The sequence below is a fragment of the Petaurus breviceps genome, unplaced genomic scaffold, assembly GCF_028583685.1.
Source record: "Petaurus breviceps papuanus isolate PSGF00001 unplaced genomic scaffold, PetGlider_PUasm1.0 98, whole genome shotgun sequence".
In the NCBI taxonomy this organism is placed as follows: Eukaryota; Metazoa; Chordata; class Mammalia; order Diprotodontia; family Petauridae; genus Petaurus; species Petaurus breviceps.
In genome coordinates, this window is record NW_027187460.1 from 53,985,784 (window position 1) to 53,998,188 (window position 12,405).

Here is a 12,405-nt window from a genome sequence, read left to right on the forward strand (position 1 = left end):
ATTTTTCCTTACCTCCCACTCTCTGGCTGCAGCTTCAGAATCATCAGTAGTTTCAGGTTCTTCAATTTTCTTTACTACTATAAATCCTGGCTCTCTAGTAAATTCACCAGTATCTTCTGCATATGTTTCTGGACTCCACTGAATGAAGAATGCATATAAGTGATCTGTCCTATTAAGTTAAGCACAATAGATACTGATGTCATTAGAATTACTCACATTAACTTCTACTAATATCTAAAGTGAAATTCCCTCAGAAATTAAAATCAGACATGAAAATTCTCTAGGTGCAGAATATACATTGAAAATACAATCTGCAGAGACAGCAAGGCAACTCTGGAATTAGGAGGCCCCAAGTTCAACTCTGACCTCAAAACACTTAATAGCTGTGTGGTCCTGGGCAAATCACTTATCCCTACTTGCCCAAAAAAAACCCCCAAAAATACTACCTGCCTAGATGAAAGTTAAAAATAAGTGAAACAGTTTTACATGTTTAAGGAGCTGTTTAAAAGAGTGCTGGATAACTTTAGAAGAGTTTAGCTTCAAGTAACATCTCTGCCACTTACCTTAGCATGTCACTTCACCTCTTTAGGCCTCAGTGGGGTGAAGAGACAATTTGAAATAGCTAGTTAATGTCCCTTCTAACATTCTACAATGCTCTAAGTCTGTAAGGCACTGAAATCAATCTAACTATATCTCAGACATCCAATTAACTGCCAACAGCATGTGATGTCTCCTCTATCTTCTCTCCTCAATTTCCTGACAGTTTGGCCACAATATTGCAAGTATTAAATGGAGTATGATACCTGTAAACTTTTGCAACTGCCTCTGTATAAGCTCACTTTCTCATTCCAGGGGTGCAGGTGAGGAAGTACGAACTATACAGAAAGATACTCTCATGTGATTCATTAACACAATCTTTATGACTAACCTGTCATATACTCAAGGAAATATATGAATTAACTTGCTGAAGTAAATGTCCTAAAATGACAAATGACGGAGCAGATGTGGGAAAACAAGGATATCAATACACTGTTGGTGGAACTGTGAACTGGTTCAGCCCTGCGAAAAGCAACTTGGAAAAGCATTTAAGCTGTGAATACCCTTTGATCCAGAGATTGTACCAATAGGTTGATACCTTAAAGAGATTAAAGAGAAAAAGGACCCCCATATGTACAGAAAATAGTTATAGTAACTTTTTGTGATGGCAAGTAATTTGGAAACAGGAGAAATACATCAAATGGCTGAACAAGGTATGGTATATCAAAATAATGGAATAGTCTTGTGCTTTAACAAATGATGAAGGGGATGGTTTCACAGAAAAGCAAAAAGACTTGAATAAACTTATACAAAATGAACATAATCAATAGAAAAATTTACATGGTAAACACAATATAGTAAAGAAAATTAATTGTGAAAAACTTTGGAACTCTGATCAACACAAAGACCAAAACACAAAGAATTAATAGCAAAGCATGCTATCAACACAAATAGAAAGGTAAAGGAATTTGGAGAACAGATGAAGGCTTATATTTTGTTTGCTTCAGTTATGTGGTGGGTAGACATGGCCAATAAAGAATGTTTTTAAATTTTCTGTATTATGTTTGAAATGGGTTTTGTTTTCCTTACTTTCACAACTGAGGGAAGAGAGAAGTGTGAAAGCAGCATAGAAAATTCTGACCTTAAAACTACATTGGAAAAATTTTAAGTTATTAACCTGGGAATTTAAACTCATTTTAACACTGACCATATGAAATAAAACAAAGAAGATAAATTTCTGCAAAAATTCCTGATTATGAACAATTCTTTTTTTTAGTTTTTACCATTGCGAATTAGTGAACCTATCTATTAACATTTGGTAAGTGAGAGAGAACTGAAAATGTCAGCCACAATAACATTACTATTTAGAAAATATATGATTAAATCTTTCAAAAATGTATGTTTTCATATGCTATGCCTTCTTTATGGAAAACATAACCTAATACTAGCAGCATATTAATTTTAAAATTATTTTCAACAGTATTTTGATGGGTTGAATAATAAGTGAGATGTGCTGAATCACCTTATGAATTCTTCCTTTATAATTAATAACATTTATGTTAGAGGTAAAGTCTAAGACAAAGAAAACAATCTATTGCTTTTTTTTCCCTTCTGTGAAAAGTCATATGACCTATTTGGACACAATTCTCCAACCAACTACTAAACTAAGTTACACACACAAATGTAATGTCTTAAACCGTTATTATGGTCTTTTAGAAAGAAAAATAAATAAAATTAAAGTTGGCATATTCACCTTTCAAAATCAATCAATATAAAGATAGACATTTTGATGCAATAATTAGTCGTCTAATCTATTATAAAAATCTGTACTTTTTCCCTCTGATTTGTTACTCATTTTGGTAAACAGTCTGGTTGTGAAGGTGGAAACCTTTAATAAAAATGAATTTTGAGGGTTAGCTATTGATTTTAACTATACATGTCATTATTCGTCATAATTATTTAACATGGTAATAATATCAATCAACTGACTAGTGTCAGATAATAGTCAACAATTCAGTATGATGTTAGAGACTGTGTTCTGAACCCAAAACTTCCGCATTTTGTATTTAAATTCTTTTAGTGGCAGTTATTAATATTATCAAAAAGGTACTCAAAAATACCAAGTCATCACTATTATATTCAATTATCACTTTGTAATGTTAATGACCTCCAATTAAGAAAGTCATTACTTAAATGGGCTAGTTCTAGATGAACATTAGTCAATATTTAAACACCTAAAATGTAAACACAGACTAAAACAAAAAGGGAATGTCAAAGTAAGCAAAATCTGAGGGGCTTTTAAACCACTTTTTTAAAGAGGAAAAAATTTTTCCTACTTAAAAACAAAAATCAACAGTATGCATTCATGTTTCCATATACAATGAGGAACAGTATATGAAAATTTTAATCTAATGCTCAAAGTGAGTTCTACTTATAGAGATGTGTGTGTGTACACATATATAAAATTTAACATGACTGGACCCATAGTACCTTTGCTTGTTTCTGTCCTCTTCAGAATGTTCTTCTGCTCCCTTCTGTTTTATCTTTAAACTGTTTCACTGTTACACTTTCTTGTGTTTTTAATCATTATCACTAAAGTCCACTACCAATCCCCAAAATCCCCTCCCCTCCCAAAATGTCCTTCCTTCTAACAAAGAATTACAGTAAAGAAAAACTACGCCTTTTCCAGTTTCAGTCTTATGATCTCCTAAGTAGAACAATAGATAAAAGACAATAGAACCTAGGCATCCAGAGGACAAAAGGATTAATCAACAACAACAGAAAAGATGAATCCATGTATGAGGAAAAGTACAATGGAAAATTAAGAAACTACTTTGGAAGCTAAAAGAATCTTATTTGTATTTATATAACACATAGTTTATAATAATCTGCCTTACAGATATTTATATCAACCCCTTTCCAATATCAGATATTCCTTGGAGGCCAGGATAGTGACTGATACAACTTTATTTGATAAAAAGTCAGAATAATGCCTTAAACATTAATTAGACACATACTCATATTGTTGAATCATGAACAGAGTCTGAAAAATACACTAAAGATTTGGATTCAGAAGGCCTGAGTTTATATCCCATACTATCCCCTCTACTACCTTACCTGTGTGACCATGGGCAAGTTACTCAATATTCCTGGGCTTCAGCTTCCTCAACTATAAAACAAGGCTTAAAAGGCTAGTTCTAGATTAATGATTCTATAACTACTATGCATATATACATACAGAATTTATCAAGATTAATTAGCAAACATTTAGTAGGCACTGGAAATACAGTGACAAAAAATGAAACAATCCCTACTCTCAAAGGATGTATGTTCTACTGAGAGAGACATCTACATATAAAAGCAGAAACAGAATAAATATATACACAGAATAAATTCAAAAAATTAGGAAGGAAGGGACAATGAAAAGTATCACAGAGAAGGTATTGATTGAGTTGGTCTTAAAGGAAGTTAGAGACTCACAGGACAAAAGTAATGAAAGAGCACATTCCAGGAAGAAGTAGGTATAGGGCGATAGCCAGACGGTGCAAAGGCAACAGATGGGAGATGGAGTGTCATGAGTGAGGAATAGAAAAAAAATCCATTATGGAAGCATCATAATATGTAGAAAGAAGTATAATGTAATAATGGGGCTGGAAAGAAAGGTTAAGTTGGCTTTTTAAAACCAAAAATAGGAGTTCATATTTTAGCTGAATGGTAAACATGAGCCATTCAAATTTACTGAGTAGAAAAATGAAATGGTCCCATCTATATAAGGAAAATCACTATGATAGTTGTGTGGAGGCTGGATCAGAATGAGAGAGACAGGAAGCATGCAGCTAAGTTATTACAACAGTCCAGACATGAAGTGATGAGGACCTGGATTAAGGTGGTTGTGAGTATAGAAAAAATTGTAAGATAAAGTATTAAAGTCCTTGCTAGGTATCAAGCACAGTGCTCTTAGCACTGGGGATATAGAGGAAAGTTTAAAAAAAAGGCACACCCTACCTTCAAGGAGCTTACATTCTAATGGGGAAAGACAAACTGTGAAGATCCAAAAAGCTACTATAAGCAGGGGTGGTACACAAGGCAGGAAGAAGAGAGAGCAAAGGATATTCCTGTGAGGTCAAGGCTGGTGCTGTCAAGGAAGTAGAAAAGTCCAGAGTGAGACACAGAGGCAGGAGTAAAGACAGCATAGCCAAGGGACCATATAAAATAGTAGTCTAGGCAAGGGACTGGCCAATCAGAAGAGGGTTGTAGAGTAGAGGTATTTCCAGGGTGAAAAAAGCTACTAGTAAGGAAGTAGAAAAGTCTGCAGGATGAAGAGTAGAGCTGGGAAGTGTAAACAAGACTTAACAAATGATCAGATATGTAAGGTGAGGGAGGCAGTAATCTAAGATGTTGCTGAAATTACAAACCTGGGATCATGGAAGAATGGTAGGGCCTTCTACTAAAACAGGAAAGTTCTGTAAAGGGGCAAAAAGGATGGAATGGAGATAATGACTTCAGTTTCATAAAAGTTCCGTTTGAGATGTCTCTGGTAGTACATCTAGCTTGAAATGCCCATGGGAATAATTCAAGGTTCAATTCTGGTAGGGATAAGTGTAAGGGGGAGAGAGACTTGGGGACAAATGATCATACAAATAGGTCATATATAAAGATGTGTATATGTATGTATGTGTGTGTATATATATATGTGTGCATATATATACATATATATGATTATCAAAAGAATGAGCTATTCTTAACAGATTATTTTTTATTAGTAAGAATCACTTCCCTATAACCAATGAGGACACCAACATATCTCTAAGCACACAGTTTTACAATCTCAATGGTAGCTTTTTCTTCTCACTCCATCACTTAAATGTGCAATGAATTGCTTCATCTTGCTGTATATATCTCAAATCATCTTCCAAAAAGGTCCCCTTCTCTCTACTCACAGCTATTATAATACTTCGGCCCCTTATCACCTCTTGTTGGACTACTGCAATAGCTTTCTAATTAACTGGTCTCCCTGCTTCAATTCAATAAACATTTATTAAGCACCTACTATGTGCCAGGCACTGTGCTAAGTACTAGAGCAAAGTGATTAAGTGCAAAGGTGACCCTGTCACTCCTACTCAATAAACTGAATAGCTCCCTATTTCCTTTAGGAACAAACAAAAATCTTCTGTTTGGCAACTAAAGCCTTTCACAACAAGTCCCCACCTGTCTGTCTAGCTTTGCTATGCGTTACTGCCCTTACTTCTCTACAGGGGCCAGTTGATATGGCCTTTTTATTCCTGCTCATACACTGACTTCTGTGCCACCCCCACACCTAGAATGTACTCCTCTTTAAATCTGACTCTTAGAATACCTAGTTCCCTTTAAGACAGCTCAAGAATCACCTTCTACATTAATCTATTCTTAAGTTCTAGCTTATACCCTTGTGAAAACTGCTTAAACTACTTTGGAATTTAGTATTTTTATCTGTAAAATAAGAGTGCTCAACCAGATGATCCTAAGGAGGAATGGTATTGTTTAACAGCAAGAACAGTGGAGCTCAGGTTGAATTCTGCTACTTCCTGTGAAATCGTGAACTAGACATTTTCACGACTGAATCTGTTTCCTCATCTATATACTGAAAGTGTTGGAACAAATGGGCTCTAAAATCTCTTGAACATTACATCCTACAACCCTTCTTGCTCTAAGGACTTTGGAAGTATTTTTTTGTTTTGCTAACTTTTCAAATAAAGACTATTTTTCACTCAATTATCAATATATTTCATTTTAAATATGAAATCAGAAATGTAAGCATGTTGCACTAAGAAGCAGAAAAAGTAGATAATATTTCTAGCTTTACTACTCTCTCCAGCTGCCCCAGCCAAAAACAAACAAATAAATAAATAACCTGTATTTATTCTATCTATACTTTGTACCTACTTTTAGGGACATATGTTGTATCCCACTATAGAGTATTACTTGAGGGCAGGGATTGTTTCATTTATGTCTTTGTATCTCTAGCACTAGCACAGTGCTTGCCACATTACAGGTAATTAATATATGGTTGTTTACTGACCACAGTATATTTATCACACTGGGTTCAAAGATCTGACAGGTCCTAAAAACCATGAAAGACTTAAACAATAAAATAAGCCCAGTGGCAGCCTGTTTCTGTACTAGATCTAGACTGGCTAAGGTCTTCATTATCAATACTTCAAGGATTTAGTGTTCACTGACAGAGATTACAACCTTCCAGATTCAATGGTCTTGTTAGTTACTGTCCTGAAAAATTCACCACATAGCCAACTTGGGTACAAGCTTCTCCAAAATAGGATAAGTTGGTATTCTGATCACTCACACACACACACACGGTCACAAGTTTGTTTTAGAAACCTAAAAGATAATCCATTAAGTTGTAGTAAAATGACAATATTCTGTAGGAGAGTGAATATCCTTACTAATGAAATCACAGATACTTGAATTACTTAACCCAGATAGTTAATTTGGTTCTAAAATGCTATGGATACTCTCTGTCATTGTTTTAATAATTGGAGGAACATTGTAAGTCTGTTAGTGAATCTTGCCTTACCTTTCCTGTGGCACAGCAAACCAATATTCATGTTTCTTATCTCTCTGTGCATATTGCTGCATTGTGGCACTTGCTTGAGATACAAATGTTTTTCTCATTGGTTTTCCAACTCTAAGACATAAGAATTTATGCAATCGATGTCTTCTCTTTTCTTTTAAAAAACCTGATCCTATAATTGAGAAATAAACAAGCTTAAGTTCAATGATCCCACATAATTTATCAAATATCTGTTAAATGGCACTTAGGTATTTAAATAGAACTCCCAAGTAACTGGCATTTTGAAAATTCATATACAGGTAAACCAAGACCATCGAGATGTCCAAAGACCTACATTTTTGTATTCAAAAGGGGTCTGAAGCCAACAGACAAAATAGAAAAATGTTCATTCCAACAAAAGGGTGAGAAACAAACAAGGCAGAGGTATCTTTTCACACTCTCCTCCCCACCTGCATGACCTTAAATGGAACTCAGAAAAATACGAGAAAATGGTATTCAACACAAACTATCACATAATGGGAAATGGGATTCTTCGCAGTATGCAAAAGCTCCGTAAGGTAAAATTCTAAAGTGATTTGGTAATCTCCTTCTACCTTCTAAATTTAAAAGTAAGTGCCAAAATAAGTATGTTTTAGTTTTAAATTTACAAGCATGGGTGCCTGAGTATATATTTGTGCCTGCATACAACTTTTTAACCAACTTTTTTTAAAAAAATCACTGAAAACAAAACAATTCCCCAACAACTTTTTGCTCCAGAAACTTGGGATATTGATTTTATGAACTGAAAGGCTTACAATATTCTCAACTTTTAGGATACTACATTTAAAAATTATACAACCAAAGATATAATGTTTTATTCACAGTTAACTGAATGTTTATTTACTGAACTTTTCAGTTAACCAATGTTTTATAATAGTAAATACATATTCAACACCAACCATTTTTATATGTATTACACCTTCTTTTCCCTTGATATTTTCATATTTAATTAGATAGTAGGGTTGTTACATGACCCTAAATAAGTAACTCAAGCTCTAAGCCTCTGTTTTCTTGTCTGTAAAATTGGGATAATAGCACCACCGATTCCACAGGGCTGAAGTGAGAACAAAATATGTGTACATAGGGAGCGGCTAGGTAGCACAGTAAATAGAGCGCCAGCCCTGGAGTATGGAGGACCTAAGTTCAAATGTGGCCTCAGACACGTAACTCAAAAACTAGCCGTGTGACTTTGGGCAAGTCACTTAACCCCAACTGCCCTGCAAAAAGCAAAAAATAAATAAATATGTGTACATATATGTATATATATATACACACACACAATATGTGTGTGTAAAGAAAGCACTTTGTAAACCTTAAAATGCTATAAGTTAGTTACTATTAGCTATTATTTTAAAACTAAAGACGAGGGTAGCTGAATATTTTGTTCTTTTTATATCATGAAATTATGGAAAAATAAAATCTTCCTACAAATGTTAAAACAAACACTTTACATACCTTGTTTCATTTGATCTTTAAAGTGCCTGTTGGCTTTCAAAGGCAGCCTCAGAAACTTTCTAGGTAGATGACCTTGGGCGAGTCACTTATAACCTGTTTGCCTATGGATCACTGCCTAGTCATAGCAGAGGTGGTTGAATAGATCAGTGAAACTATGAACTATGCCCTGCAGTGTTACCCAAGACAGAGAGACCATAATGGAGAGTTCTAACAAAGGAAATGGCAAATCACTCCAGTTACCTTTGCCAACAAAACCCCATGGACAAAAAGTCCATAGGGTCATGAAGACTCAGACATAACTAAAATGACCAAACAAATAGCAATTATTATTATTCTCATTAAAAATATGATTTAATGCACAGCTATTTCAACCTGGTAGTTCAATATCCCCTCTCCCCAAATACATTATTATTATATTGACATTATTTACATTACATGGTCAATTAAGATTCAGTAAGCAGTGAAAATCTGTATGTGGGATTTCTATCTTCCTTTGAAGTTTTAGACATAGGGCTTCAAAATCTTTGGTTCTGGATAAGCCTGAACAATTTTAATGTCATTCTGTGTAGTTGGAAAAATATTAGAACTGGCCATGTGGCAGGGAATGTAGGTAATTTTAAAAAGAGGAGAGAAGCTACTTGAGTCAGCATAAAGTAGTGAAGGACAATTCTTCCCAATTAGTGACAAGCATCTGACGACTGCTTGCTATTTAGTCTGAACTAATGAGTACATTAAGTTACATGTGAAATGTAATATTAATAATATGTGCACAGTGCTTTTGCAACCCTAAAGTTTGCAATATATAAAGTGCTATATAAATACCAGCATTTTTTATTGTTTAAATTAAGAAAATGTTTTAGGAAAGACTCATTATTTTGCTTCTACTTTAGTATAATAGTTATAAGTTTTAGAGCGACTATGGTTTTGATAGCTGTTGTTTCTATACCATAAGTTACTACAAAAATGGATCGGCTTTTTCCTCTTACTTAGTAACCCAAGAAATCCCACTTCTTAGACAATTTTTTTTGGCCTTCTTTTTAGAAGAGGGAAGGCAGGGCAATTGGGGTTAAGTGACTTGCCCAAGGTCACATAGCTAGTAAGTGTTAAATGTCAGAGGCCAAATTTGAACTCGGGTCTTCTTCTAACTCCAGGGCCGGTGCTGTATTCACTGTGCCACCTATATGCACTTAAGACAATTTAAAAACAAATATTGATGATTCTAGCTGTAGTCATAATTCAAGGAACTCAACAGGACAATTCATGAATAAATAAATCAAAAAGCAATTGCTAAGTACCTATTAAATGCTTGACATTAAACAAAGATATAGGGGATACAAACATAAATTGAATATTCCCTGGCCTCAAGAAGTTTACAGTGTAACTGGGGGAAACAAACACACATGGAGATTAAGTGGCTAAGGAAGAGAGTTTGGGTCTATAGCATTACATGGACAGTGAATGGCTAATAAGTGGCACTGCCATGCCCTTTACATACTATTGCCATTCATTTGATTATTACTATTCCCAAAGCAAGAGGTGAAAATCAAGGGTGGGATCAAGTTGTTTTTGCCTCTTCTAACTTCTAACTGAATTAAAATGTAGTACTTTGGAAGCCAACTATAGGTCTATATGGACTGCATACCCAGTCTGTATGATCTCAATGTTTCACTAAATTAAATAAGGAAAATTAAAAGCAATTTTCAAATTCACCTTAATGGCAAAAATAAAATTGCACCTTAATGTGACAAACCAAAAGCAAAGATACCAAAGTGAATCTAGCAAGGTCATTAATTCCATATTCTAGCTCTCAGACCTGTAAATCTGTTTACTTCTGATAAGTGATCAATCACCAAACATTTATTAAGGACCTAATATATGCAGGGACTGTGTTAGGCACTGAGGACACAAGAATAAAATACTTCATGCCCTCCAGGAGCTTTTATTTGTTGAAAGAGGCATATAGGTAGGTCAGGGATACTCATACATTGGAAAATTCAGTTCAAGGTTATCCCAGTTCCTAAGAACATAAAACAAACTAGCTTATCTTTAGTTCAGACTTAGATTTAGTTATTTACAGGAAAGATTGACAGGTATGACAGGTCAATAATAGTACTCCAGGAGCAGCTAGGTGATACAATGGATATAGCACTGGTCTTGGGAGTCAGGAGGACCCGAGTTTAAATCTGGCCTCAGGACACGATACCTACTAGCTGTGTGACCTTGCCTTCCCCCCTCCAAAAAACAAAACAAAACAAAAACTAGTACTCCAGGGTCACCCTTGGGTAAACTGGAACTCTTTCACATGAATTTATGTATTTACAGACATGAAGCTTTGGAGGACTACAGGTTATCAGAGATGCATCTAGATGAAAAGAACAGAGAGATATAAAAGGCATGTATTCTAACATATATAAATAAAAATCTCCCTAAAAGTTGAGTAATTATAGTCAACTAAATTATTTTTATGCTAATTCTTGCATTTATTTATCTACCCTTGATTTCACTATTTAGGGATGCTACAGCTTGGAGAATAAGTTCCAGGCCCAAAGAAATGTATTTTACACAGGAATAACTCAGTAAGAGTTGAATTTCTTTTTTTTTAATTTATTTATTTTTAGTTTTCAACATTCATTTTCACAAGATTTTGAGTTACAATTTTTTCTCCCCATCTTTCCCCTACCCCCCACCCCAAAATAGCGATCCTACTGAATACCCCTTCCCCCAATCTGTTCTCTTTTATATCTTCCCCATCACCCCCCTAACTTTCTAGTATGGCAAGATGGACTTCTATACCCAAGTGCCCAAATAAGTATATCTTATTTCCCACTTGCATGTAAAAAGCAAGTTTTTTAAAAACATTTGTTTTTATTCCTGATTTTTTCCCTTCTTCCCTCCTCACCTGCTCCCACTGGGAAGATAAGCAATTCAATATAGGTTGCACATGTGTAGTTAAAGGGTTGAATTTATTAGCAGTTTGTGAGTAAAGATAGAGAACTTTAAAAAGCTGAAATGTAAATGAAGGTTTTTCCATTTCTTGTGTTTGGCTAAAGAACTGATATTTTGATCTTACCTATCATCTATGAAATAATCCTTTCAACTCTATAAGCTTTGAAAAAAATATAACTGACATTTCTTAAAAATAAACAAGCAGTATTACAGTTTCAAACCTACATCTGAGGGGCAATATTACAGAATGTAAGGAGCACTAACTCTGGACTTGGGTTCAAATTCCACCACTAACACTACCTGTGTAAACTGAGTAAGTCACATAACCTCTCTGGGCCCCAATTTCCTTAACTGTAAAATGAAGGGTTGCCCTAGGAGGTCCCTTCTATTTCTACATCTTGCCTAAGTAAAAAAAGCCTCTACATCAAGATTTCTTAAGCTTGTTTGTACCTTGAACTAACTAGTTTCCCCAGTAAGCATTTGTGAGAACCTGAAGCATTAAATTAATGGTTCTTTATGCAATCTTTAAAAATTGGGCACAAAAATTTGCCAATGCAAAAAATGGAATTGTTTCTCTGTTCCCATTGTATTTATTTGCCATGTTAAAATACTGGAATATTATCCTTCAGACTTGGTCAGTTGAATTTTTTCCCCAAATAGGACACAAAGCCCCTTTGCCTATCCTTTCATGTTGTATGAACTACTGAATTTTTAAAAAGAGAAATCATATGTAATATATTAGATTTCTCAATTTATTAAAAATTAAACCACTGATATTATGAATAACATCTTTATTTGTGTTGTATGAAATGTCTTACTACACCACTTTTCTTTAAAATGTGTTCTATGTAGTATAAAAA

At 34.5% G+C, this 12,405-nt stretch overlaps 1 protein-coding gene across 10 annotated transcripts in view; it reads right to left on the bottom strand.

The window, feature by feature from the left end:
• The window catches only part of OXR1 (oxidation resistance 1), a 592,053-nt gene that overhangs the window by 37,501 nt on the left and 542,147 nt on the right, over positions 1–12,405 (bottom strand). For all 10 annotated transcript variants that reach the window (XM_069081337.1, XM_069081335.1, XM_069081336.1 and 7 more), the window contains 2 exons: positions 7,109–7,277; positions 13–169 (listed from right to left, as the gene is read on the bottom strand). In XM_069081337.1, the coding sequence (XP_068937438.1) occupies positions 13–169; positions 7,109–7,277 (326 nt within the window). The remainder of the gene's footprint in view (positions 1–12; positions 170–7,108; positions 7,278–12,405) is intronic.